Source organism: Octopus bimaculoides, chromosome 1 (assembly GCF_046866305.1).
Source record: "Octopus bimaculoides isolate indiv1 chromosome 1, ASM4686630v1, whole genome shotgun sequence".
Lineage (NCBI taxonomy): Eukaryota > Metazoa > Mollusca > Cephalopoda > Octopoda > Octopodidae > Octopus > Octopus bimaculoides.
Genome location: NC_142928.1, coordinates 168,061,053 through 168,085,012, shown reverse-complemented (window position 1 = coordinate 168,085,012; position 23,960 = coordinate 168,061,053). Strand labels below are relative to the sequence as shown.

At 33.3% G+C, this 23,960-nt stretch overlaps 1 protein-coding gene across 5 annotated transcripts in view; it reads right to left on the bottom strand.

The window, feature by feature from the left end:
* Nucleotides 1-3,681: 3,681 nt before the first annotated feature.
* LOC106869317 (choline transporter-like protein 2) overlaps nt 3,682-23,960 on the bottom strand; it is a 90,668-nt gene continuing 70,389 nt past the window's right edge. For 2 of the 5 annotated variants that reach the window (XM_014915015.3, XM_014915014.3), the window contains 11 exons: nt 22,877-22,969; nt 22,498-22,597; nt 19,571-19,620; nt 18,719-18,895; nt 16,239-16,367; nt 14,773-14,842; nt 13,566-13,639; nt 11,971-12,041; nt 9,983-10,083; nt 7,396-7,480; nt 3,682-6,241 (listed from right to left, as the gene is read on the bottom strand). In XM_014915015.3, coding sequence (XP_014770501.1) covers nt 6,126-6,241; nt 7,396-7,480; nt 9,983-10,083; nt 11,971-12,041; nt 13,566-13,639; nt 14,773-14,842; nt 16,239-16,367; nt 18,719-18,895; nt 19,571-19,620; nt 22,498-22,597; nt 22,877-22,969 — 1,066 coding nt within the window. In that variant the 3' untranslated portion in view covers nt 3,682-6,125. Of the gene's footprint in view, nt 6,242-7,395; nt 7,481-8,402; nt 10,084-11,970; nt 12,042-13,565; nt 13,640-14,772; nt 14,843-16,238; nt 16,368-18,718; nt 18,896-19,570; nt 19,621-22,497; nt 22,598-22,876; nt 22,970-23,960 lie in introns of all 5 variants that reach the window. The other 3 variants (XM_089362302.1, XM_014915016.3, XR_016244215.1) reach the window with 2 other exon arrangements.

The following is a 23,960-nucleotide window of genomic DNA, read 5'->3' as shown; positions in this document are numbered from 1 at the left end:
TTGTGCGGGTGGCACATGAGATGCACCATTTTGAGCGTGGCCGTTGCCAGTACCGCCTGACTGGCTCCTGTAGGATTTTCGAGCGAGATCGTTGCCAGTGCCCCTGGACTGGCTTGTGCGGGTGGCACATAAAAGACACCATTTCGAGCGTGGCCGTTTTCGTGCGGGTGACACGTAAAAGCACCCACTACACTCTCTGAGTGGTTGGCGTTAGGAAGGGCATCCAGCTGTAGAAACTCTGCCAAATCAGACTGGAGCCTGGTGTTGCCATCCGGTTTCACCAGTCCTCAGTCAAATCGTCCAACCCATGCTAGCATGGAAAGCGGACGTTAAACGATGATGATGATGATGATGATGATGTTAGCATGGTGTTTCATAGTTTTATTATAATTTGATTCCATTTCATTTAACGGTTTGAAGAATTCTGCCTTTAAGTTTGAACCATGATAGTTCTTGTCAGAAATCATTGCTGTCTCTACAGCATGCACCATTCAAATAGTGTGAATTTTGGAGTTGTCTCCCTTGCATACCTTCACTCGTCATACATACAAACCTACACGCATAGTCTCATAATGATGGAACACATTTTATTTGTAACTAGTATACACTTAATACAGTTCTATATTTAAGAGATGAGGAATTATGTATATTATTTACATTTGATGGATATTTGTCCTCATCTTGTTTATTGTTAACATGTTTCGGCTGATATACCCGAAATTTCCCCAAGACACCTGATGAAGGCTAGAGGGTATATCAGCCGAAACGTTTTGTTAACAACAAACAAGATGAGGACAAATATCCGTCAAATGTTATACACTTTCCTTAATAAATGTGCTTGCTCCTATCCAGGTTTCTGTTGATTAAAATGTGTCCCATCGTGACGAGACACCTTATATAGTCGCACAGTCATTCCAAGGTCTCTTAGGTACAAATAAGATCAGATATCTCGAATAGCTATTCAAATTTTAATTTCGATTTGAGTTGTTTCCCCTTGAAGATAATCATTGTTTTGTTTTTCTTACTACAAATGCAATTTTGATTATATTTTTGCTCACGAAATTGTTAGTCTCCCCTCCACACATTTACGTAACTGCATTGTTTGTGCAGAGAGCATTCTTTTATTTGTTTCAGTCATTTGACTACGGCCATGCTGGAGCACCGCTTTTTAGTCACATAAATTGACCCCAGGACTTCTCTTTTGCCAACCAACTAAGTTACAGGGTCATAAACACACCAGCATCGGTTGTCAAGCGATGGTGGTGGTGGTGGGGGGAACAAACACAGACACACAAATATATACGAAGGGTTTCTTTCAGTTTCCATCAACCAAATCCACTCACAAGGCTTTGGTCGGCCCAAGGTGCCACACAGTGCTAATGAACCTGGAACCATATGGTTGGGAATCAAGCTTCTTACCGTGCCTCTGAAAAACTTTTTCATGTTATTGTAGTGATGTAATTATCAATCATTTAATGTACTTATTCATCCCAATTTGCAGCATGAAGTGTGAGCAACCTAGTTTAAACTGTTTATTTTATCCAATACAACATTACCAATTCTCTTAGGATAATGAATATTCCTTGTTTTGAAGAAAGCAAACATAAAACATAAATATGATTAGATGGTGTTGCTGCTCCAGGATGTGATAGTAATTTCTTAGTGGATCTGCCTCCTACCCTACATCATCATCATCACCATCACCCTTTAATGTCTGCTTTCCAGACTGCATGGGATGGATGGTTTGACCAGAACTGGCAAGCTGGAGAGTTGCAGAGTCTGTTCTAGATTAGTTTCTATGGTTGGATGCCCTTCCCAATGCCAACTACTTTACAGTGTGTGCTGGGTGCTTTTAATATAGCACTGTTTATATAATCTGCAAGGTTTTGTTCCTATTAATTAAGAAATAGTACAGTTAAAATAGTTTGGCTCATTTGAAAAGAAGTCCAGAATCAGACATGAAATTCTGGAGTAATTTATCTTATCTTCTAACCACCATTTAATTGTTGGTAGTTAAAACAGTCAATTGATTTATTCAGGTTCTGGATTGTTAGTATGTATTCTCTGGTCCTTGAGATAGTAAAACTGAAGTTAGTATTGCATTATGCACCTTTAAATATATTGATAATCATTACATTATCTGCACAAATAAGCATCAATTCTTTTTTTGATCAGTATGAAAAGGCTGAGTAGAATAGAAAATTCTACTAATAATTCATGCGTATATGTTAGTACTGGATATAGATATTTTAAAAAGAAAAGGGAAAAGACGAGAGAGTGCAGGTGAGATTTTAACTTCACAATTTATTTCTTTGCAATTCCTTAAACCCAAATTAATTTTTTTTTTCTTTTCTGGCCACAGTTTATTCTAAAACAAGCTTGTAAACACTTCCCAAAACATTAATTTCATGATAGTTTCTTTATAATTTTCGAGAATACTTGTGCTACAAATGTTAAGAGGCAGCCAGAATAATTTGTTTTTTTCTAAAGAGATTAAGAGGATAACAGTGAATCATTTCCTGCAAATATATTATTCAGTTCCTAGTCTATCTAGATTTATTGAATAGGTCCCCCGTTTTCCAGAGATAATTTAGTTACCTGCATTAAATTAACCTAACATTGTATTGAGGTGAAGATTATATCCCTCATCTATTTCCTGCCAGTGAAACTAGAGTAAACCACTCACTGAGTTTTCATGCAGTGTCCTCTTTGTAATTAGTGAAAGACTTGTCTTTTCTTTTGAGTAGTGTTACATTAAGAAACTGTTTTGTCTATTTAAAATATGCACAGAAATCAACTAGAATTTAATACACCAGAATGTTCTATGACTTCCTTTTTCAATAAATATTACACTTTCTGATTCTGGTTTCTGGTATTAGGAAATGAAAATATATCAAAAAGCTCCCCCATTCTTGTCTTAAATACTTTTAACCATTTATTTACACAACCTTTACCTTTTATGTTTCAGTCATTAGACTGTGGTCATGCTGGGGCACCACCTTGAAGAATTTTAGTTTAATAAATCAACCCCAGTACTTATTTTTTTTTTTTTAACTGGTACTTATTCTATCGGTCTCTTTTGACAAACTGCTAAATTACAGGGACATAAACACACCAACACCAGTTGTCAAGCAGCGTGTGTGTGGGACAAACAGACACAGACACACATAATATATATGACAGGCAATCAAAGTAGTTTGGTGAAAGGGGTTTCATCAATGTATTATCTTCTGCACTTGCTGGAATAAGTATTTTCTTTTAGTTTTAGAAGTCTTTTCTTAATACAAATTCTTTAACTCTCATGCAATAAGTAACACTTGTTAACTGTTGATCAGACTAATGACAATAACTGCCCTGTGCCCCCAGTACCCTCAGGTTGGCTCAAGCCATCTAAATAGTAGTCAGTAAGAGGAAACTGAGTGGAAGCCTGTCAGACTGTACCTGTTTTAGGCATTAAACTTAATCTGTCATCTGGTTTAATACCATCGTTTGGTCTTTGAATGTGTTTAGTGCAGATACTTTTGCAAGCATTTATTTCCCCCTTTCATTCACCAGTGTCACATGTCTGTTTCTCCCTGATGACGTTGAGATATAGAATTATTTCACTACCATCAGTGTGTAACAAACAGTCACCAAGTCATTAAAAAAATCTGGGAAAAATTTATAACTTCAAAAACATGGAAGAATGCAGACATCTTTATTCAAAGATATTCACACACATAAAAATAAATGGAAAAATATTTGATTAAAAGCTTTTGAAACCAAATTATTGCTTTTACTTTATATATATTTTTTCCAATGTTCAGCTAAATTATATATATATATATATATATATCTCAAGTGCAAGATCTCTTCCAGAGTTCTTCATTACTAATTGCGGAGAATCTTCTTGAACATGTAGGATACAATGAAAAACAAACATTGATAAATACTGATACAAAGATAAAAATTTGTCACTTCGTTTCTTTTTTCAATTAATGAATTTGTAACTAGTGTGAATATCCAGTCATTTAAAAATACATTAAGCTAATGTGGAATTAAGAAATATCTCAGTGAAATGTTAATTAATATAAAGTTATATTGACTTTGAATAGTAAAAGTCATTTTACAATTCAGTTTTTCTTAAACACTGCTTGTTAAGGCCAGATAATGGTTTGTGAGAAAAGGCCAGATAATGATGCTTTTGCAGAAATGATGGAAATTAAACAAGCTGTCTCATACATTTGGTTGAGCAGCTGAACTAGAAAAGTTAGCAGCAGAATCTCAATATATGACGTATTTAAAAAGGAAAAAAGATTTAAATGAACGAATGTAATGATATTGAAAACGAAAGTGGAGACTGGTTAGCAATTTGGTGAAATATTCAATTACTTTGTGGTACAGTTTTTGAGATAATCACAAATCTATAGTAACTCCTCCACAAAACAAAATGCCCTCAGTGAAGGGTCAACTTTTGACAAGTGAGATAGCCATCTCTTGAAAAGATGGGAAGGCAAAGTGTAAAACACCAAATATTAGCAGATGTATATGGTTTTTCTATGAGCATATATATGTATCAAGTGGAAATACAAATTAATCCATATAACATAATGTCAGTTAATTAAAATCAGAGTAACATTAAGCAAGTGTGGATTAGCTTGTAATCAAATTGCTAAAAACACTTAAGATGAATTTGGTAGGTGGGTTAAGAAATGTGTCAGTTCTATAAAGTAAAAGATAGAAAAATCTTCTGATTTGAAAACAAAACTGAAACTAATAATCTCTTTCAATATCAATTTCTTACAACATTGTTTTGCTTTATAGCAGCAGAAATTAAGAGGTCGTGATGGTTTGCTATCTGGGAATTAAAACACCAAAGTAGATTTGGTTTGTCAGCAGCTTCACTCACTCACAACATTTGCTGGAATTTTTTTAATGAAATTAACTAATATCTTGTAGAATATTGTTGTTTTTTTTTAACATGTAAGAAATTAATATTCAACTTATGCAATGATAACAAAGGGAAAAAATGAATGTCTACAGGAATACAAAACTTTAATCCAAATTATGAGACAGAAACATTTAAAAACAAGTCTATTCTTCTTTTTACAGTTTCAGTACAGCAAAACTGGATTAAAACAAACTCAATTCTATTGTACAGATTTTTTTATCAATCTAAGTTAGCATGTTCTATTCACAGTGAGTTGGCAAGAAAAAAACAGAAAACATAGTGGCAGTTTTACTTTTAAGAAAAGAAATATTTGTTTACTTAATGTATAAAGAAATACATTGATTAAACAAAATATAGAGTTAAACGTAATGACAATCAAGGATATTATATATATAAAGATGATAATGATAAATGGAAATTCAGCAAACTCCAATGAATGGATGAATAATTAACTTTCACGTGATATTTGAAGTGAAAGATTTTGTCAGGAGCAGTTGATATAAAAATCCAATATAGGAACTCATCAAATGGATGATCAGATTTTGATAGAATAAAACAATCAAAATTATTATAAACTGATCTTTCTACAAACTAAGAAATTATTATTTTTTTTTTTTTTACATTAATACAGATTTTGTATAAGAAAGGAAAAGAGACAGGAATACATTTATAAATCAATATTCCATAACACTGATATAACTCTTTCAACTTTACATATAACAATTTTCATTAATGAAACATTCAATCTTATCAAATTTTTAATGAAACACTCAACCAACAAAATTTCCTCTTTATACTAATCAAATGAATATATTAAGGAGTCTAGATCAAACTTTAAACTATGTGGGTTTATGACAAAAAAGAAAAATTCTCAAATAAATATGTAATGAATTAGAATGGAAAAGGCAACAGAAATTATGAATGTTAACATCTGTAAAACTTAGTTTCACTAGAACAAAAGAGCAAAAATAAGTAATTTATATACTTTCTTTTTAAATGTAAGGTGTAAGAAAATGTTTTGCTTATAACTAAAACAAAACAAGAACAAACAAAAAGAAATGATAGGAAATAAATTAAGACGATTCCAGCTTTCTCTGGGAGTGCTTCAATCACATAAGATAATCTGCAATAGTTGTATAACTGCAATAATGTTTTGTTTCTTATGGTTAATGCTACATGAGCAAATGTAAAGAGCTTAATTTGAATTGTTGCTATTAAGCAACTTGTTCTTCTTCCCCAAAATCTTCATCAGCTGTGTGCTCATGTAATAGGGACGATCAGGAGAGCCATCATTCCTCTCTGTGTCTTCAGCTGAAATGAGAAATAAATATCTTATATCATCATCATCATTGTTTAACATCAACCTTCCAAGCTGGCATGGGTTGGACAGTATAAACATATATATAAAAACTTTACATTGTACAACATATATTATTATTAAGCATATTTTGGTTACAAAATTGATTTCAAAAACAGGTTCAAAGTCTTGGGTTTGTTTTGCAACAGAAACAATTTAGCTGGATCAGGAAATTTGAATGATTTCAACTAAGAGTCTAATCTGGTTTACAATCCACTTAGCAAGGGACTTAGTCCTACTCAACAGTGATCACTGCATGTTAGTGCTACCATGTAGGTTTTTAATTCATTAATAGTTTATTTTAAGTATTCACCATTAACTGTTGTATCACTGAACACTGTACCTTTAGCTTTTGTGCCATTTTCCAGGTAATCAAAATCTTTTAAGTATTTTAGAAAGTTAAAGAAGTGATTTTAAATTCCCAATCGCAGAATAATGCTAATAATATAGCCTGAACAGGATAAACTATCCCTATTTTGCAGAGAAAAGTGTAGGTGGCTAGCTGTGGACACAAACTCACATCCCCGTGATTACATGTCACGATGCTTTGACTGATTAAGCTAAACTACCCACTACAAAATCCTCTGCAAATTAAGATATATAAATCTCGCTATATGAGACGCTCTCATATGTTAAATTCAAATTACGACAAACGTAAATAAACAAACGAAGTTTGCTTTTAGAAAGTTAGCAATTAAAAGCCCAATGAAAATAGATCTTCAATATAATATATGACTTGTTTCTCTATTCCAACAGGAATTAGATCTGCTTTACAGCATATTGCCACTATTTTGATATTTTGTCATCTTACATATGAAGTACAGCATCCTGAAATATGACCTTATTACTTCTTTCTACGTTTTTCAACAGTATACCTCTTCGTGTGTTTTCCAGTCAGAATATGGTACCATTTTCACCCAACATCCATCTATTTGTCTCACATGTCAACCAGCACTGTCTTCCCTTCTGTCTATTTTGGCCAACGTCTTTAATGTCCAGCTACCCACTTGGGTCATTTCAGCTTTACCTTCTATTGTATGTTAATATTATGTATCCAATAATGGATCATGTTCAAAGGGCTATTAAAAAATAGTGAGAATCAACTTACTGAAACAGAGGAAAATAGTGTCGACAGCCATCTCATAAACACAGAAGAAGCAGTCTGCAATGAAGTATGACCCGATAGCTATCACCTGAAATGGAAACAATACAATCAATTCAATTATTTCCTTCACTTGAGGAGAATGAATCAGAAAAGACAATATAGTTAATCTTTGTATTTTTTCAGCAAATTACAAAAATTCACTCCCACCTCATTTTCTTCCAGAGCAAGTCTTGAAGATAGATACTCATCAAAATCACTGGACAAAAATCATATTTCTGTTATCAGCTGACTCACACAAATTTCCAGTAACTAACATCAGCTGTACAATCTTAAAACCCGGCAATTATATATCAATACACATATAATGGCACTGTTCAATTCAATACTATCTATTCTCATTACATATTTTACAGTGAAAAGTTTATTTTCTAACTGTATTATAGTATTTTCTGCAGGGTGTTTAATAAATTTAAAAAATGGATAATCAATTAGATTTACTTAGCTCAGTTTCCCTGCAATACATCAAAACTTATAAGAGAGGTACTTCACATTATGCATGAACAGCTTAGAGAACAGTCAAATATTTCAATACAAAATTAATTTTCTGTAAATTTAAAATCAATTTCATTCAGTTAAAACACATTAATTTCATTAAAATCAATATATATATATATATATAATGAAAAGAGTTGTGAATTGTATTATCAACAAGTGAAAATAATAACTACAACTCTTTTCTAATATAATTTTCATGAAACAGCTTTGAACGATTAACTTTTAATAATAGAAACATTCTTAAACAGTATAGTTGTTGTAGCTGTTTACTAATTTATTAAAATATATACTTAAATAGAAGTAACTTTTTTTAATATAATTTACCATAATTAACAGCTTTAAAAGAAACAGAAAATATTGCAATACAATATAAAACTTAACATAATAAATATAGTTTACGTAGTGAGCACAAATCATACAGATGATTTTCAAGAGTGAAACAAGAGTATACTCACAGTAACTGGAGATAAGTAATAGTTAAACCGTGGAATTACAGTTCCTGGGATAAAAGGAATCTTTCCACGAACCCAGTAAAAAGCAGCGATTCCTGGAAATGTGCATGCAAAAATGTGTCTAATGAAAAAAGCAAGACTACGTAATACATTGGACATCGTGCCAGAAAATAACATTAATCAGTGAAGGAAAACACGAAACGATATTTGAATAAGAATGACAAACAATTATTATGAAAGCAGGAAGATAAATCTGGACTATAATTTTGTTATGGCTTACTGAGAAAGGAAAACATTTGAGGAATATGCGAGTGAGGATGGCATTTGAAGAGGAAAAAGAGGTTGTGAGAGTGTGCAGGGGCATTAATGAATATAAGGATATAATATAATATATATGTATCAATGTATGGAAAATACACTGTTGGTATTTAGATAATTGCAAAAGCTAAAAGGTGAAGAATTGGTAGATTCATTACAGCATCAGATAGAATGCCTTACAATATTCATTCTGGCCCTCCGAGCTCTGAGTTTAAATTCCACAGAGATCAACCTTGCCTTTCATCTTTTTGTGTTTGACAAATAAAATACCAGTCCAGCACAGGGGTCAATTTGTTACTATAAGGTCCAACTTTGTAACAATGTGTCATGCTGATGTGACTTGAGAACTGAGTTATAGTTACGTGTCCGAGAAATACTCTACCGTTTATATGTTAATTTCACAAGCAAGAATTCAGTTGGTTGAACAACTGAATGCTCATTGTTGAAATTGACAGGGATCTATCATTTCAAAAGTTACAGTTTAGTCCATTTTATCATGCTACATAATATTTGTTTTATTCTTTAAAGACATCTATGAAACTATGCAAAAACTGAAATATAAAAGTATTCCTAATTGTGGGTATGGATTAAAATATGAAAAACAAATACGAAACAAAACAAAACTGAGCTTGCTAATTCTCAATAAAATATCTGGAATTGTATAGACATAAATAAATATTTGGGAAAGCAATGTCTCAAGTGCTAGTCTCCAAAGAGAAATTGCTATAAAGTAGATCTGTCATATTGTAGACCTGCTGAAGTTTGGTAAAGATACAATAAGATACTGGACAAAGTCATTACAATAAACAGAATACAATTTGGAAATAATAATTTGTTAGTAGAGAATTTATCTTAACATATTCAAATTTTCAGGGTTTTTCCCCACCTCTAAGTAAAATAGTACACATGATGTTTGCTCTGAAGTTCTTTAAACTGGTCAATCATTTTAATATAAGTCAATTTAGAAAAAATATTCATCTTTCAGCTGAAATGTTTACAGTTTTACTGCAGTCAACTAACACTTGAGACTATAGAAATTGTTTAATTTTTGAACTAATATTAACTGAACTTATAGTAAAATAGTGGAATGAGAAAAATAGCATTCAGATGGTGATGAAATATAGAAAGCAAAATTTCTAAAAAAAAAAAAAAAAAAAAATGATAAACACAAAGATATATAGTCATGCCCAAAAGGAAGTGAAAGTAGGATGGGGTTATGGATCTAGTCTGTCATCTATCAAAGTGACATGTGCACTAGTACTCACAGACAGACTTAAAATAGAGAAAGGCTTGTCTTGAGTCAGATATCCAGGTTGAATATCACTGAGGTTAGGATCATGTTGTAGAACAGCAATAGCAATGAAAGCTACAAGTAAAATAAATGTTGGAACAAAGGTAATAGTTGTATGACTGTAAATTGGAAAATAATGTCGGTATGTCTCTTAACAGAAGTTTTTGTCCACATTTCAGACCAAATATGGAGAAAGACACCAGGCTAAGCAAGATGTAATGAAAATGATGATGATGCTAATGAAGTGTAATTTCATACTACCAATGGAAAACTGAACCCAGTAACTGCTGTGAGTAGAATTCTGTAATGTGTAGTCAGAGGTGTTGTTTGTAGAGGGCTTTGATATACTTTAGAATATAAGGAACAAAGGCCTTATTAATCTATAATAAGAAAATAAACATTTACTATTTCCCTGCTCTGTCAGTCATTTTCTCTAAGATTTCCAGAAATATAAATCAACAAGCCTTCATGCTAAATTGTGACAAAAGCTATTTTTTTCAGTGACAGTTCCATATTTACAAATTAGACATTTCAAGAGAACATATTCCATAAAGGTATCTCAAAAAATAAAACACCAAAAATAAAATAGAATATTCTTTAGAATGTACTTTTATTACAACATCCTTCAATAAAACAAGTAGTAGATAAGATTAAACACCATTATTTAAAGAGAAAAATAGTGGCATGTATGCATGTTAATGTGGGAAGAGAATTCTTATATTTTGTGTTCCCTTCTCCAAACAAATCTGATTCAAAATGTTAGATTTTCTTTGTGACAAATAAACACCCTAGTAATTTATTTAATGAAAGTTCAATTCTAAGCAGATGTGTGCAGTTTTCCAGAGGCACTTTGTTCAACAATTCAGAGCAAATGGTGGTGGTGGTTATGGACAAAAAAAACAGTCGTAGACTTTAGTGCCTACTTTAACAGGCTAGCCTGCCTTTCAGCAGAAGATACATAAAAGTGCTGTGAAAAGCTAATACCAGCAGCTGAGATACACAGATGGTAAGTGGTTGAGCAGAAGGTAAATCACTTGTTTTGGATGGCCTAACCTACAAGCTTTACATACACATGCTAGACTTGATTGTTGATGTCTTGACAGATATATGCTGTAATTGGCAGGAGAATTCCCAGTACTGAGCCAGGAAGTGGTAGCATTGCTACAAAACCACAATTATGGAGACATTACTGGTCTATGATAGACTCTATATGGAAACACCATCAGTCAATCCTTTTGAGATGCACACGGAGTGATAAAACTGTTCTGCACATACTTGTTCAGTATCCAAGCATTGCTGCTCTGCCCAGTATACAATAGCTGTAGAACAGTTCTTATATATATCAGCTGAGTACATTCTGATGATTACACCATTTTTCAAGTCAGGAAAGGTACTTTTCCTCAGGTGGGTATAACAAGATAAAGTGTGACGTGGATGTGAATAAAAGGACGAGGGCATATACTATCCGCTTTATCATCCAAGCTCTCATTAACTTTTACAAATTCCAATTGAAGAGGAAAGAGAGCGTGGAGAGGGAAAAAGGTGCTGCCTTTCAGTTAATTTGATGAAAGACAGAAGAGTGGCAAGCATGTTCTACTTGTGACATGCTTCTGTAAGCCAGAGAATACAGCTGGGAGAGAGCAATTACCTTTGATAGTTAGGGTAATCTTGGATTTGTGGGTTCTTTGACTGGCTGTAGGTGGCTATCTTCCCCTGCTGGGGACCTTTTCTTTGTGATCTATTTTTATTTTTGTTAGTTTTCTTTTCATTTGATGAAAATCCTCCACCGTTTTCTATCTCATCCATGTACTGTCCCCAACCACTTTAGCCCTTGTAACATATAATAAAAAATATATTTCTAATCCAACTATGGTCTTTTTTACTATCTATACTTCTGAGATTTATGACATGAAAAAAAAAAAAAAAAAAAAAAAAAAAAAATCAAATAAGAAGAATACTCACCAACTGCAGCTGTTACCATGAGCTTGCTCAAGAAAAGAATCAGATCAGTAACTTTGTCCATTATAACAGTACTGCAATACATAAATAAATCATTTTAAATATACTGATTTTTTCAAGTTTTCTTTTGTAAATAACCATTTATTTTACACTTATTTGTTCTACAAAATAGGAGTCTCTTACCCACCCACCCACAAACTATAACAATGTATGTTTTACATCCAGCTTTTTTTTTGAATGAATGAATTGTGTGGTAAAAAGTGCTGAACATAGGTTATAGCTACAAACAGAGACATGTTCTAATGTAGCTGAAGAACTGCCTATCAATTGATACCATATAAAACAGATATAAGGTAGAAGGGTCTCTTTAATAAGCCCACAACTTCTATAATGCTGTTAAGTATTTCAACCATTCAGTCACCATAGACAATAAATACAGAACGGAATTGAGTTGGGCTACACTACAACTCCCAAAATATTCTATGGAAATCCATGTTGTTAAGAGTTTATTTTTTATATACCTATTGTGGGCTGGACAATCTTCGACTACTATATCTTTCTACATGTCTTGATCTTGTAACCTTTCTAAAGCTACATCTGGTTACAATATCCAATTCTCTTGAAGTACCTTCCCTTGTTGGCGAGTGCACTTTTTCCCCAAACACTCATCATCCATTTGCAATCACAAGTTTATACCAGTGCAAACATCTTCCCTAAGCCTAAACCTTCTTAAATCTGGACTAATAACATCATCTCAGATCATTTTGTTTTTCCCTTGTGTTCTTTACAACCAACTACATTTCATAACTTTTCACCAAAATGTTTGAGTTGAAATATTAATTCAAGTGCAACCACCTTTCAAATACCACCTCCTGCCACAATGACAGTCATTTATTTATGCTACAAAATATTAATCACAAATGTCTTCATTATTCAGAGTAACTTATAAATCATTAGCTTTATGAGTCACAGTGACTCATACAAGATTCAAGAGCCCTAAACAGATAAGAGGAATTTCTCTTCAGAAAGAGCATCAATCAACTGAAAGTTGAGAGTGCCAGAAGATCTTGAATAATTTCTACACTCAGATATTTTATCCATTTTATCTGCATATTATTATTATTTTAGGGCTACACACTGGGGTCGATGTAATTGACTGATCCCCTCCCCAAAAATTTCAGGCCTTGTGCCTATTGTAGAAAGGATTAATATTATTATTGTTCTTTCCACTTTTGGTACAAGGCCAGTAATTTCGAGGAGAGAGGCAAGTAATTTAATGTAAATTTTTCTAAAATTTTTTCCAAATGATTAATTTCTTCCAAAACATTAATGCCAGTATCTTAGATAAAAGATTTCATAAGTAGGCATAAATGATTCAGAAAATCAGGTTGATTTTGTTCAAGGTTAATTGAATAAAATATTTGAACTACTGTTTAACCCTAGGTCAACTCTGATCAAATACACCCAAGATCAAGTAGTGACTTTACATTACCTAATGTGCCCTTTAGGTTATTCAAACTATTAGATACAGTAGGTTAAATGACCAGATAGGCTCATAAATAAATGAATTAATAACAAAGTTAAAAATTATTAATTACTTGAGAGGGTTACGCATAATCAGGGCAAATGCTTTCTTTGCTGCAACACAGAAACTTTTACCATGGATGGCAATCTGAAATTAAAAACAAAATCAATGAAAAGACAAAAGAATAGAAATACCACATAGGAAGTACTGGAGAAGAGAAAAATGTAGCATTTTCCTTCCTATTTTATGAATCTATATTCACCTATGAACTACATACAAGTTTTCAGTTATTTCCCCAATCTCTGTCCTTTCCTGTTCTTTTGTTGTATAATTAGGGCTGTTGGTCTCATGATTTAACTTCAGGTCAACACCAGTGAAACTGACCTATGATCAAAGGTATTCTGATTCATCTGTTTTCTCTGATGACAATGTGCCCTTCCCTTTTTACCATGATAGAGTTTGATCTGAAGGAGATTTAGATGCTAAGCAAACTACAGAGAGGGACACTTGCTGGATCCTTTCAACCTATAAGTGTGGTTTGGGCTGATATTACTTTACACAGGATACTATACAATGCTATTGATGATATACAAACTCATAACTCTTCAGTTGAAAGGCTTACATACATACATTATCCCCTTGACCAAAAAGATTCCCTATTTATTTTTTATATTGTGAATGTTTGTGTGTGTGTTAGCATAGTTTGGATGGCTTTGAAAATTTAGTGATGTACATTAAAATCTTAGCAAAGATGCTTACTACAACGAGCTAGTGTCAATCTAAGCTGCATAAGTTTACTGTTCATTTTATTTACAAAAAGATCATCTCTATACATATACTCATTTTACACCATATCAAAGTGAAATTCATTTGTTTAATAGACAAGCCTTTGGTATATTGGGAAGCGTTGTCCTAGTTGTCTCTTCCACTGCTATTAAAATACTTTCAATTCCTCTGAATTTGCTCTAAATGCATTCTCATCACATCTACTGTTTCTCCTAAAACAGGAAGGACATGTAATTCTAGAGACACAAAAAGATGAGATGAGCAAGGCTTGAATAGCTTCAGTCATATGTATCCTTGATCAGGGCTAACCTGGAGCTAAATAACAATTTATTAGCCATTCAATAAATAAAAATTGATAAAATAAGTACCAGACTGAAATATGTACTGAAGCTGATGTTATCAACTAAAGCTCTTGAATGTAGGACTCCAGCATGGGCAGCAGTCTAATGATTGAAACCGGTTACAGAATAAAGTAATTTAAAAATAAGCCTTACCTGGATGTAAGCATTTTTGTTGAGGAACTTTAGAAAGTTTTCCAGACACCAAAAACAACAAGCAAAACATCTAAATAAAACAGAAAAGCAAAATCATGATATAGTTGTATATGTATATATTTTTTTTAATGTATTTTCATACATAAATTTGTTACATATTTAATTTGAATAAGTAATTTTAAGTGAGAAAGCTAAACTGAAGGAATATCAACCAGGAAGAAAAGGCTGAAAATGTTTCAAAAATGGAAATTTTTGAGTAGCTATATTCTTATTCGAGCAGCATTGCACCACATCATGCCAAGAATCTTTGCTCTCCTCATAAAAACTTCCAACTGGTTTCATGTTGTCCTTGCCATTAACAACAATGTATTTGAATGGTATTCATCTATTAAAATGGGGAAGTATCCAAAATATAACCAATAGGGCCTGGTCTTCAACATGATGGCCAGGAAAGTTTACTCTGCATTGAGCAACATTAAGCACAGATGGTGGAACGTGTTCATAAATCTCCTTTTTGGTTTTGCCATCAAGCCATGAAAAGACTAGTGTATATCAACAATGCAATCTTGAAGCACCATCATACTACAGGTAGCCATAATTAATCACTTTTGTTATTGTTTATTCTCAGACCAATCCTGATTAAGCACACTGATGACAAAGGTATGTCATTCATAATATTTCTATCTTTCTGCAGTTATCTAGGTCTACATTTTCTAACGTATCCATCCTTTTAAGATGGTGGGATGTAGTTGGTGTTATTCATAATGTAGTCCTAAATACATTATGTCTGAATAAATTAAAAATAAGATCCAATAGCCATATCTCAAATGCCTTGGTCTACCTGTTCAGCACTGTTTGGTGTTTAACAACAACTAAAGGACATGTAATACAATTATAAAGATCAATATTTCCCAATAAAGTATCACTGAAGGGAGATATTTAAACCTTGTGACACTAACCTATGTGGAGGCATGTGGCTTAGTGGTTAGGGTGTTGCATTCATGATTGTAAGATTATGGTTTCTATTCCTGGACCAGGCAACACAATGCATTCTTGAGCAAAACACTTCATTTCACATTACTCCAGCCTACACAACTGGCAAAAATGGGTAATCCTGTGATAGACCAGAGTTCTGTTCAGGTGGGGAATTTATATGCCATGAAACTGAAAAATCAGCCCTTATGAGTCAGTATGACTCAAGAAGGTGACTTTTAACTTACCCAACCTTCTGAGACCACCTATGACCAGGATTCAAAACCATCAATGGTATAGTTTTCATATTTAAGCTACATCCAACCTTTCAGCATAATTTTCTCTAAAAAGTATTCATGTTTACATACTAATAATTGAAGAAATTGTTTTACTAAATCCCTCCAGATATTTCCAAGATTAATTAAAACATCGGCTGAGTATTACATTAGAAATAGGATCATAAAAGAGCAAGCAAAATAATACTTTATACATACTTCAGCATAAACTTGGCCACTTTGTTGTGTGAATTCCTCAGTTTGTAGCTGATGAAGTCAAGGATGACTCTGATAAATTTCACAATGGCGACAATTAAGGAACCGAAGGCAAGAGAACCAAGATGGTACCTGAAAATTTGAAAAAGATAATATAGATAACAGTAATAATAATAATATTCACACACAACTTAGACACAAGGTCACAAATTTGCGGAAGATATAGTAACTTAAATCAACCCCAGTTCATAATGGGTGCTTTAATTTGTCAACCCCAGAAGGATGGAAAGCAAAATTTACTTTAAGGGGATTTGGGCTCAGAACGTAAGATGAGAACCCATTGGAATGATATTAACAATAATTTTGGGGGGAACTGAATCTTGAAGCACACATAGAAGAATCTTGCTCAAGGTGCCATGCAGCAGGACTGAACCTGACATGGCTGGGAAGCAAACTCCTTACTACACAATTACACCCATACCTGTGTGTGTGTGCGTGCGTGTGCGTGTGCGTGTGCGTGTGCGTGTGTGTGTGTGTGTGTGTGTGTGGACAAATGAAAGAAAAGGGCACTCAACATATTTACTATGGGTTACATGTATTATTTAAAACAGTTTGATTTGATTCCATGCTACTGAAAGTTTTGTGGGCCTCTAACAGAATCCCATCTCTTTCAGGCTTTAGATCACCAATTTGGCAATCTAAAGCCTGAAAGAGACGGGTTTCTGTTAGGAGCCTGCAAAACTTTAAGTTGCATGAAGCTGGATCAAACTGTTTTGAATAATTAATAATAATAATAATATATAGGGGCTGAACAAAATAATGGAAACACCTTAAAATTTCAAACAAATTTATTTTGATATGGGGTAGGACTGCCTTTGGCAATAAATTACAGCTTGAATTCTACGAGGTATGGACTCGTACAAAATTTGAATTGTTTCCAAAGGAATTTTTGTCCATTCTTCAGCTAAAACAGTCTCCAGTTCTTGTAGTGATGATGGTGGAGGATATTGACTCCTTACTTGTTTTTCTAAAATGCACCATAAATGTTCAATAATATTGAGATCTGGGGACTGTGATTGCCAGATAAGATGTTCAACTGCACTAGAATGTCCCTCGTACCATTCAGTAACCGCTTTAGCTGTGTGAATTGGTGCATTATCATCCTGAAAGATTATGCTTCCCTCCAGAAACAGTTCCACAACCATAGGATGAATTTGATCAGATAAAAGGCTTAGTCTTGACTATTAATTTTGCCATGAAGGGAAACCATTGAGCCAGCGAATTTCCAAGATATAGCCCTCCAGATCATCACAGATCCTCCTCCATGTTTAAGAGTTGAAAGAAGGCAGTCTAGGTCAAATGCTTCTTTTGGCTGTCTCCACACATATACTCGGCTGGTGATCAGAAATAAGGTAAAGGATGACTCGTCTGAGAAAATAACATTATTCCACTGTTGTAGAGATCCATTCTGTAGGTTTTTACTCCACTCTAAAAGCTTTGCAACATCTGTTTTTGAAGGTAGTGGTTTCCTGATTACAGCCCTCTCATGAAACCCAGCTTTGTGCAGCTCCTGGAAAACAGTTTTTGTGGAAACTGTGTTCTCGAGGTCGTCGTCATTTAACGTCCGCTTTCCATGCTAGCATGGGTTGGACGATTTGACTGAGGACTGGTGAAACCAGATGGCTACACCAGGCTCCAATCTGATTTGGCAGTTTCTACAGCTGGATGCCCTTCCTAACGCCAACCACTCAGAGAGTGTAGTGGGTGCTTTTACATGTCACCCGCACGAAGGCCAGTCAGTCGGTACTGGCAACGGCCACGCTCAAAATCATGCATTTCATGTGCCACCCGCACAAAAAAAAAAAAAAAAAAAAAAAAAAAAAAAAAAAAAAAATCCTGCAGCAATTTTGGGAACTGTACTTTTGTGATCCTTTCTAACAATTCGCATCAGAGTTCGATGGTTCCTATCTGAAAGTTTTGGTTTTCTTCTGAAGTTTTGTTTTGATGAGGAGGTTTTTCCCTCTTTCTCAAAGGTTGTCGTTACTTTCAAGACACCAAACATTTTGGCTGTTTTTGTTACGCTAGCACCTGCCATACAAGCACCAGCAATTTGATCTTTTTGCAAGTCCAGTAGATCTATCATTTTAATGAATTTTAATTACCTTTTTCTGATGATATCTAAAAAGAAACAGCTATTTTAGAAAAAGATATTAAGCAACACTAATAATAAATCAAAAAACATAAAAATAAACAAGCTTTTGGTGGTTTTATAGATATTTCAAAATTATGATGCTATGATGCTAGGTGTTTCCAGTATTTTGTCCAACTCCTAAATATATATAACTTTGATAAGTTTTGGCCAGTATAGGCCCAATAGTACCACCTGGTACATATATATATATATATATATATATATATATATATAAAATGTGTTTGTGTGTACTGTATAAATATTTAAATGTCGATAAGTTAAGTGATGTTACCTGATAGCTCGTCCAAATGAAACCAGGATTGGGAATGTTGGTATGTCCATTTTTTTGTTGTAAGACCAGTAATAAGAGGCAAAAGCACCACTAAGGACCATTTGGTTGAGAGCAGTAACAAAACTGACTAACCAGAATACCATAAACAGAAGGAATACCTCAAAGGCCACAGCATATCTATAGATAGATGTAAAAATACATATATATATAGCCATTATCAGTTAAGAACAATAACTTCAAACATTTCTTTTACAAATTTTTAAATGGGTAACAGTCGATAAGATAATTAGATTTTGTAACATATTTTGATCACTGATTGTCTCCAGATACCATATTTTTTACATAAGTATATTTTTACAAAGATATAAAAGTGAACAAAAGGATTTTTAGTTTTTCTAGTGTTACAATTTTTTAAAGTATAATGTGGTTGGAAATAAATTGTTCAAATTCTGTGATACATAATTATTATTACTGATGTAGAAATAATTTAGATAATTGAGCTCATTTTTCCTGTTATGTTAAGGCAAAAAAAAAAAAAAACAATTTCAAATGTACATCATCAGGTGCTACATGTTCTAAAGCTGGTTAGTGAGTTCAAATCCAGTCTAAGCCCATAAATATAACTTAAACATGAAAAATATGTAAAATGCATCTAGTGACAGACATGGAATTATCTGAAATACAGGGCTTGACAAAAACATTATCAATGAGCTTAACAATAAAAAACAAGGGAACTTATGCAAAATTTGAGAATAAATTACAAAAAAAAAAAATCATTATGGAATTGAGCAAAATATTGGTTTAAATAGGTTGAATATCCCAAATAAAATGCAGAAATTGGTTTACACTTACTTGCTATCACCATAGTGAACAAAGTCACACATATCCTCAATAAATTCGCCCTAAAGGTATTGAAAGAAAACAAGACAATGTAAAACATATAAAGAAAATAATTCAAGGTTTACAATAAAAATATATGAATTGAAGTAGAATGGTTCTGAAGTTAAAATTTCTATTGAAGCAAGTGACCCTATAGTTTTAAGCTGAAAATCAAATATGGCGAATTTTGTGGGTTCTGAAATGGCGATGCAATTGCTTCAACTTCAACACAGATCAATTCACTTGCCGAATAAATATAACTCCAATATATACGTATGTGTGTGTGTCTAAGGTGGCGAGTTGGCAGAAACATTAGCACACTGGGCAAAATGCTTAGCGGTATTTCATCTGTCTTTTCATTCTGAGTTCGAATTCTACTGAGGTCGACTTCGCTTTTCATCCTTTCAGGGTTGATAAATTAAGTATCAGTTGCATACTGGGGTTGATCTAATCGACTGGACCCCTCCCCCAAAACTTCAGGCCTTGTGCCTAAGGTAGAAAAGAATATGTGTGTGTGTGTGTGTGTGTGTGTGTGTGTGTGTGTGTGTGCGCGCATGTATGTGTATATACATATATACATGCTAGCATGAGTTGATATATATATATATATATATATATGCATGCATATATGGGTACAGGACGTCACCAACAGTAAACAACATGAAATACGAAAACAAAGGATTTAAATATGCAAACAACAAGACAAAAAAATGGAAAACAGGACAAGTAACACAAAGAACAACCCTTCATCAGTTGTCAACTGTCTATTTACTCCTCATTTCAAGCATTGAACAACAATATGAGTCTTCGAAGACATTTGCTCCCATAAATACCAAAATATAATTTTGGATTTATGGAGGGTAAAAGTTTGGAACAAAAAATGGACAGTGAAGACATACAAGGAAACTGAACGAAAGGGTCGTTAGAGGAGCAGATAGACAGCCGACAATTGATGAAGAGTTACTTGTGTTAATGTCCTGTACCCATATATGCGTATACGAAGGGTGTATGAAAAGTCTTGAGCCTCAAAATAACAAAACATGTTATAAGACTTCTGATGAAAGTACGAGACTTCAAGGCTCAAAACTTTTCATACACCCCTCGTGTGTCTGTGTCTGTGTGTATATATATATACATACACACACACACACACACACACATATATATATATATATATATATATATATATATATATATATATATATCTATATATATATATATATATATCAACTCATGCCAGCATGGTAAAGGAATGTTAAATGACGATGGTGGTTTTATATATGTAGCATGTGTACTGTAGTTTATGCACATAAAAATATTAAAGTAATTAATTCATTAATGGTGTCAAGTCAGTTTTAGTCAATTATATCAGTACTATTTATGTGTGGGCATAAGTATAAAAATACCTGTGTGAGTGTGTGTATCAGATTAATGCAATTATAATTACAGTTTTGCTCAGCTGATGTTATTGCTCTAGGTGCTGCTGTCACAAGGTCTGAAGATCATGTCACCGTAATTATGTTTCTGGCTATCAATGTCACAGCTGTTGCTTCATTATCATAATATTTTTAACAGTCTTTTTTTATATTGTGTACTCTCACTACACTTTACAGTGCAGTTCCATTTGCATTGGGTTTTATTTTCACCTTCTATTGTATTTAAACTACAAAATAGCTACAACTGTATGGTTTCTCAACCATGTAGTTTTGAGTTCAGTTCCACTGCATAGCACCTTGGACAAGTAGTCTTCAACTATAGTCCTGGGCCAACCAAAGCCATGTAAGTGGATTTAGTAAATGGAAACTTAAAGAAGCCTGCTCTGTATATGTGTGTATGTATGTATATAATACAAGAAGATGGAATGAACAGGTTTTAATGCAAATCACAACAAATGTTTCTGTGCATTAGTATCAGCTAGTAATTGCTGAGTATTTCACATGTTATGCACATTATTGCATTAAAATGTGAAACACTCAACAATTAGTAGCTGATACTAATGCACAGAAATTGTAGTGATTTGGATTAAAGCCTGTTCATTCCATCTTGTATTATAATGTTTTTGTATAACTTCTGCAAATATTAATGGATTTCCACATGTATATCAAGTAAAAGAAGAATTCCTGCCCCATGACAACACCTGTCGAGGAGCTTTGTAAAGCATGCTATAAGGTTATTACCCAGATGATATTATATACATACATATATCTGTATGTATGTTTGTGCATGTGCACCTTTGTCTAGACATCCCGTGATGGTTGTAAATGAGCATTATCATCATACTAGGGGGGTTGTTTGTTTCTAGTCTTCTGTAAAAAAATTTAAAAAACGTCTACTATGGGAAAATATTCCCTTTCTAGGAAACAGGTAAGGGTTGGCAACAGGAAGGGGCATCTGGCTGTACAAAATCTGCTTCAACAAATTTCTTTTGACTCATGCAAGCACAGAAAAGTGGACATCAAATGAGAACAATGAAGATGATGATGACATTTTGCTAGAATAAACTTTAACTATGTGCATGTGAAATTTACCATTATGACACAGATTTTGATCTTTTAATTTATGCTAATAGTTCTGCTTGCACTATTTGTTTATTTTGGGCTGTTAATTTAAAAATTGGGAGTGCAGGGAGCAAACGGGAAATTCATATGCCGGTGATGCATGAAAGGCACCCATGCCAGTGACATGTAAAAAGCACCTACTACACTGTGGAGTGGTTGGCGTTAAGAAGGGCATCCAACCATAGAAACCAAGCCAAAACAGACTGGATCTTTGTGCAACTCTTCAGCTTACCAGTTCCAGTCAAACCACCTAACACATGCCAGCATGGAAAACTGACATTAAATGATGATGGTAATGATGAATCTTTTAGATAGTTTAGCCAAGACAAAAGGCATACTTACATTGTGGTTATTACAATGAACTCTGGACAAATTCTTCATTCCATGGCTAATATTGACAACATTACGATAGGTCTGAGGTCGGCCCATGGTAGCAAGATATCTTACATTCATTAAGGAAATAAAATTTTGAGATGTGTTTACATACCATTTATTTAATATTATGAATGATGACACGATAGTGTTAAAATTGAAAAATACAAACCATTATTTAAGAAATAATTTGTTCCCCAGTTTAACACCACCACCTGGTCCTTGATTGAGCATTTTTTAAATCAAGATTGAATTGAATAAAAGGCAAGTCAATGATATGGAACAAGGGTAAGTTGCAAGAGTGCAGGTAGTGAAAATAGGTAAAACATAAATAATGGTGAAAGGATACATTGCAGTGGTAATCCAATAAAAGAGAATTCCAGCTTCCAGTAAGAATGGCACAAATGGCCAAATGAATGTGAATATCATGGATGTTGAAGCACTAAAAAAAAATAAAAAAGTTTTTTTTAAAAGATGTATTAAAATAATGACAGTTCACACTGGTGCCCAGGAAGCAAGGAAAGTAGAAAATTTTCTAGCTAACTTTGTAAAATATTTACAGTGTTTATCTAAAAGGATCAACTGCTATATTCAAACATAGTCATATATCAAATAGCAAATTATTTTTAATCTACATGTACCTAAATGATTTAACTACAAGATCTATTTCAACTGTTAATATAAATTATAACAAATGAATCTTCAAGCAAAATATTTGTTTATTATATTGCTTTCTTTCTCACTGGGCGCAAAAGCCATATAATCTTAGGAAAAGAAGAAATGTGAAGTTGTGACAGTCATGTCTTTCACATGAATATCAACAATTTAAGTGAGATGAATGAACCTCCATCAACTGAGAAGTAAAATCCTGCTGCAGTATCAATTCCTCAGGAGTTAACCAGTGGCTCTCCAGTGAAAATATATACACATCTGCATAGGCAAGCAAACATGACAAAGTGGTGGTGGTAGGCAGTGGAGTAGTCATTGTAGAACGAAATTTGAACCTATGTCACCTAGTGCATTCCCTAATTATGCTAGTGACCCCTGCTATCGTTCAATTTGATTGGTAAATGTCACCACAAACTGAGCCTTTCAAGGCTTACCCTATTTATAAACTCTAGCCTAGAAAACAAATCACGGGGGAAGTTGACTTAATTAAAGTTAAGCAGAAGAAATCTGGTATAAAATAATAAGCACACACAGCAAATTCCTCTTCAATTCTTAGAACAGTATCTTCATAATTTATATGAAATTAATTCCTCTCCTCTTCTTACTGATTTCTTTCATGCAAAATAAATACTGTGCAGTTAGTCTAGCAGAGTTGTTATTAATACTGAAATAAAATTATCAGTTTAACCTTATATGATTATTTTCTAATAATGTACTACCAAAATATTTCAATAATATGTTTCTGTTGTATCTGTAATTCAAAG